Below are 1,254 nucleotides of genomic sequence, written 5' to 3' on the forward strand. Positions count from 1 at the left end.
ATGAGCTCCTTGACAGGTAACACCTTGTTCTTGATGCTGCCTACGATGTGTTTTCGATCAGCATCCCCTCGGTCACGTTCGCAGGGTCCACACTCAGCTGGAGTTCGCAGAAAACGTCGAGTAGGTCGGCATCGAAAGAGCCTCGGATCTGTTCTACCACTGCATCGTAGTCTTCACCGGTCTTTCGGCACCGGTTATGAAGCTTGGTCTCGTAGTCGCGTCGGTCCTTGGTCCACTTGACCAATGCCTCGTGAGAGATGGACTCGATCTTGGGCGGAAGCACAGGTAAAATACCGGTACCGAACCCGCTTGTGGTCTGTCTTCACCGGCGGCACGCATCATCTTGAAGTCGGCGTCCCGGGACTTGGTAGGTCATGAATGTAGCACTAACTGTTAGTCGATCTGTAGACGAACAGCGGTCGGATGACTTCAACGTCACTGCGGCGCTCGTCACAGGATTGCGCACACAATGGGAAATTCTACTAAAGAATTCTTTGTAGTATGGCCCGATAATTTGAAGCAACTTGAACACACGACAATGCGGGGGTAATAAGCACGGAATGATAGCCGAATGTATTGATGTAGTCTGCACTTGGCAAATCTAGAAGTTAGCGATACCATGGGTCTGGCGCTGACCAGCCCGTTCTCGCTCAGTCACTGCCAGCCACTCATTGCCAGAGCGACAGGCAGCACTGACTGTGAACATGCATGTATTCACTTCGCATGAAAGATGCACTTGACCATACAAGCTCCTCATACAGCGCATGAGGGCCCTGGCCGTCCAAATGACTGCGAAGTCCTCAGCTGTCTAGCGTCGGACACTCCTTGGTTGTCACCCATTGTCTGCAGCGTTGCAGCTGACAGACACATTCGGGTGAAAAGTTAAGCAGCTGAGATGAAACCAAGCTGGAAATACCAGCCAACACTACGCAAAGATACATGCGTAATCGAAAAATTGAAAGCCTTCAGAAAACGATCATGCTGATTGAACTAAGCAGCGCCTTTTGAGAACTTTCTTGTCAATAATTCAACTTCCACAGCCTCTGACCAGACGGATAGTAAGATCAAACTGCTTTGGCTAATATCCAAAGAAAAGGAGACACTCGAATCCAATGGGTTGAGAAAGAAGATCGTCCCACTTCTCAATGGATCAGCCAAAACTACCCCGATTGATAAAGATGGATACGTTTGGATTGATGGTAAGTCGCTTAGCGTATTCGGGTTGAATACTGATCGAGCGAAGCCTGCAATGAC

At 49.4% G+C, this 1,254-nt stretch overlaps 1 protein-coding gene across 1 annotated transcript; it reads right to left on the reverse strand.

The window, feature by feature from the left end:
- Positions 1 to 40: 40 nt before the first annotated feature.
- PPTG_19119 (hypothetical protein) lies at positions 41 to 342 on the reverse strand (the record flags this gene model as incomplete). The annotated part of the gene is made up of 2 exons (XM_008917473.1): positions 41 to 268; positions 301 to 342. 2 exons carry the CDS (start codon positions 340 to 342, stop codon positions 41 to 43), a joined length of 270 nt encoding a protein of 89 aa, XP_008915721.1.
- Positions 343 to 1,254: the final 912 nt, after the last annotated feature.

The sequence above is a fragment of the Phytophthora parasitica genome, assembly GCF_000247585.1.
Source record: "Phytophthora parasitica INRA-310 unplaced genomic scaffold supercont2.103, whole genome shotgun sequence".
Taxonomy (NCBI): domain Eukaryota; phylum Oomycota; class Peronosporomycetes; order Peronosporales; family Peronosporaceae; genus Phytophthora; species Phytophthora nicotianae.